General features: G+C 31.5%; 1 protein-coding gene across 1 annotated transcript in view; it reads left to right on the top strand.

Annotated features, from left to right (window-relative positions):
* LOC106471744 (suppressor of lurcher protein 1-like) overlaps nucleotides 1-3,240 on the top strand; it is a gene marked incomplete at its 3' end in the record, with an annotated part of 187,705 nt that overhangs the window by 106,713 nt on the left and 77,752 nt on the right. Inside the window, exon 2 of the mRNA XM_022401295.1 lies at nucleotides 527-596. Within this exon, the coding sequence (XP_022257003.1) occupies nucleotides 527-596 (70 nt within the window). The remainder of the gene's footprint in view (nucleotides 1-526; nucleotides 597-3,240) is intronic.

Genomic DNA, 3,240 nt, shown 5'->3' with positions numbered 1-3,240 from the left:
GGCGGTGGGTGGTGATGACTAACTGCACAATGGGCTATCAATTACAAGCCCGCAGATATACCGCTGAACCACGTAACGTGTTATATAAATATATCATAAAATACTATGTAACTAGCAAAATTGTTTTAATGGCTTTACTGCTAAATTTATCATTTTTCATTGTATTATTGTAACCTTATCATACTCGATGTTTTCATTATATACTTTTATAACAATACTCCAGTTTTATTTTTGGTCAGTCTTTAAAGTTTTATTTATTTACTTCCAAAATACATTACTTTCATCCAAAAAAGAATAAATTATAATTTATTCATTCCTTTCTATAGAAGTTTTTGTTTTTTTACGGATAATTTAAATCGCCCTATCTTTGTAAGTATATCAAATCAAATCGATAAAAACCTTTTAAAATGAGCCTTTTGCTCTTTAATCTTGGGATAGAAGAGTAAAATTTTAACAAAATGGTGTTTGGATTATGATTTATTTTAAAGCTACTTTTTAAGTATTTATATTTGTATTTAACCAACAGATGGCAGCGTCAGCTCTTCTCATGTGCCTTCAATTGTCCTTGTTTGTGACAACCAAAGCTGTTAATGCAGGTAGGTTATAACAAAACTATAAACCTTTTTTATGACATTTTATTAGGTACTGAAGAATAACTATTACATATTGAAATTCAAAGGAAGTAGAATGTATCTGTATTTACCTTCAAATAAAAAATTCTATTATCACTTAATTTTTAAATGCTTAAGGTTATAAACGAAACGTTAAAACATTTTAAACATAAAATCATAGACAACAAAGTTTTTTACGTTATAAATGTTTCATTTAAATAATTTATTTCCTATTATAAGATTATAACTCAGCAATAGATTTGTTTGTTTGTAATTAAGCACAAAGCTACACAATGGGCTATCTGTGCTCTGCCCACCACGGCTTTCGAAACCCGGATTCTAGCGTTGTAAGTCTCAGCAATAGAAACAGAAAAGTCAAATCCAAACTATAAACTGAGGTGGTACTATTTAACTCTTAAGTATCAGTTATCTCGATACTTGTACCCGTAATAAAAACTATTATGGTCATAGCTGATTGTATCTTTATTAGTAACACTCATTTAAATGTTTGGCTAAAATTAATAAAACTTTGTTGACTTTTCATTCGCTAGTTGGTTCAGGTCTGTATCACTTTATATGGAAGTGTACAGTCATAGGATAATGTTCTAAGTAACTAATGCGAGCATAGATACTTAGAATAGCCATTTATCTTGGTTCTGTACTGATAATTCAGATTAACTAAGACTAAATTCGATCGTGCTTATGATCTACGTTTTTATTGGTGATAAAACTGTACTATAGTAACATTAGCAAGATTAAGATATAAAGTTGGTTTGATAATGTGATGCCATAAACCCGAGAAACAGAAAGTCTAGAGAGAAAGCATGTTATTGTGAAGCCTCGCAATAGGAAAAAAAAAAGAAGAAAAGCATAGGTTAAATACGTGTCTTAAACTGTTTATTTCAGTCGTGGAGATGCATATATACGTGAAACACGAAAAGCATAGGTTAAATACGTGTCTTAAACTGTTTATTTCAGTCGTGGAGATGCATATATACATGAAACACCGTGAATTAAAAAATAGAGAGAGTAAAACTCCGGAACATGAATAATGTTAGTGATTCTACGAGAGTATAAAAAATCCTCACACGAATATTCTCCTATGAGGGTAGCGAATTTGCTAACATCTTCTGCAATTTACACAAAATCATCTTGAATTAATAACGCAACAACAAACGTGGAATTTGAGACATCCTGTCCTGAGCTTCCTTCTGGCACAAATGACATTTAAAATATGTTGTTTTAAAGAAGATTTAGACGGTTGTTTCCGTCAGCTAAAATATCATAATAATCTGTTACTGCACTGGATGACCTGGAATATCGACCAAACGAAGAGCAATAACCCTTTTTGGAATTCATTATTATGTGGTTTAATCACACCAATTTAATTATCTTGGTTGTTTGAAAAAATACATATTTAAAAGGGAGATTTATATATAAAGAAAGACAATTCTGTAATGTAAAAATGGGGGCCCCCTTTAGCTAAATATTTTATTATATAATCAGATATTTATATATATTAATACCCAGATAGCTGGAGCTTATTAAATGTTCTTTGAATACTGTATGTTATTCGCGTGCTTATGTTATATAGAGAAACAAATCAGATTGAGTATTTTACACTATTTAAACATCAGATGATAGAAATAAAATAATGTTTAAAGAGGAAAAAAAATACAACAATTTTGGTGTTGCTAGAGTTATGTACGTCATTCTAAGAGGGCAGTAGTAAGCCACGCGAGCCAGATCTGTTTACCATACACTTAGTTCAATAACATCGTTCCTTTAATTAAATCTCATCTTTTCTATGTCACTCTGTGCAAAGGTAATTTCTAGATTATTTTTTCCAGATTTTTGTTATGAAGAAAAAACATTAAAATGTTTGAACAGAAAATAATATGTTTTCCGTCGTCCTTATTTATCGCTTTAATTAAAGGTTAGTCACCTGAGGTTAATAAGTTTGACGTTTGTCGTTAAAATTAGATATTAGTCATCTAAAGTTCGGAAGTTTGAGATTCATCAGTATAGAAATAAAAGAAATAGTTAATAAAAAGTATGAAGTTTGAAGTTAGTAGCTGCAATTAAATGTTAGTTATCTAAAGCTCAGCAGTTTGATGTTAGTCAATTAAAACTATCAAGTTTGTCGTTAATAAGTTTCCGTTAATATTCGGTTTATTGTTGGCATTCTAAGCAGTAACAGGTCTAAAACGAAATCGAAAGTGTTTTGAACTGTCTTTCCATACAGTTGTTAGTGCGAAACTGCTACATTAATATAAGAATGTTTGTTTTTATATGGATTTACTTGTTCCTGTTGTCAGTTGCGCGTCTCTTATTGATACGTTCATAGAACATCTGAGTCTGAGAGTACTTTTCTCCTTGTTGATACGTTCATAGAGCGTCTGAGGCAGAGAGTACTGATCTCTTAATAATGAGTGCATAGAGAATCTGAGGCTGAGTACTTACTGTTCACTTAACAATACGTTTAAAGAGCACTTGAGTCTGAGAGAACTGGGCTCTTATCGACACGCTCATAGAGCGTCTGAGGCTGATAGCACTGGTCTCTTGTCGATACCTCTTTATAGCGTCTGAGGCTAATAGCACTGGTCTCTTGTCGATACCTCTTTATAGC

The sequence above is a fragment of the Limulus polyphemus genome, unplaced genomic scaffold (assembly GCF_000517525.1).
Source record: "Limulus polyphemus unplaced genomic scaffold, Limulus_polyphemus-2.1.2 Scaffold115, whole genome shotgun sequence".
NCBI classification, from domain to species: Eukaryota; Metazoa; Arthropoda; class Merostomata; order Xiphosura; family Limulidae; genus Limulus; species Limulus polyphemus.
The sequence above is the reverse complement of the archived record's forward strand: the minus strand, read 5'-3'. Positions and strand labels throughout refer to the sequence as shown.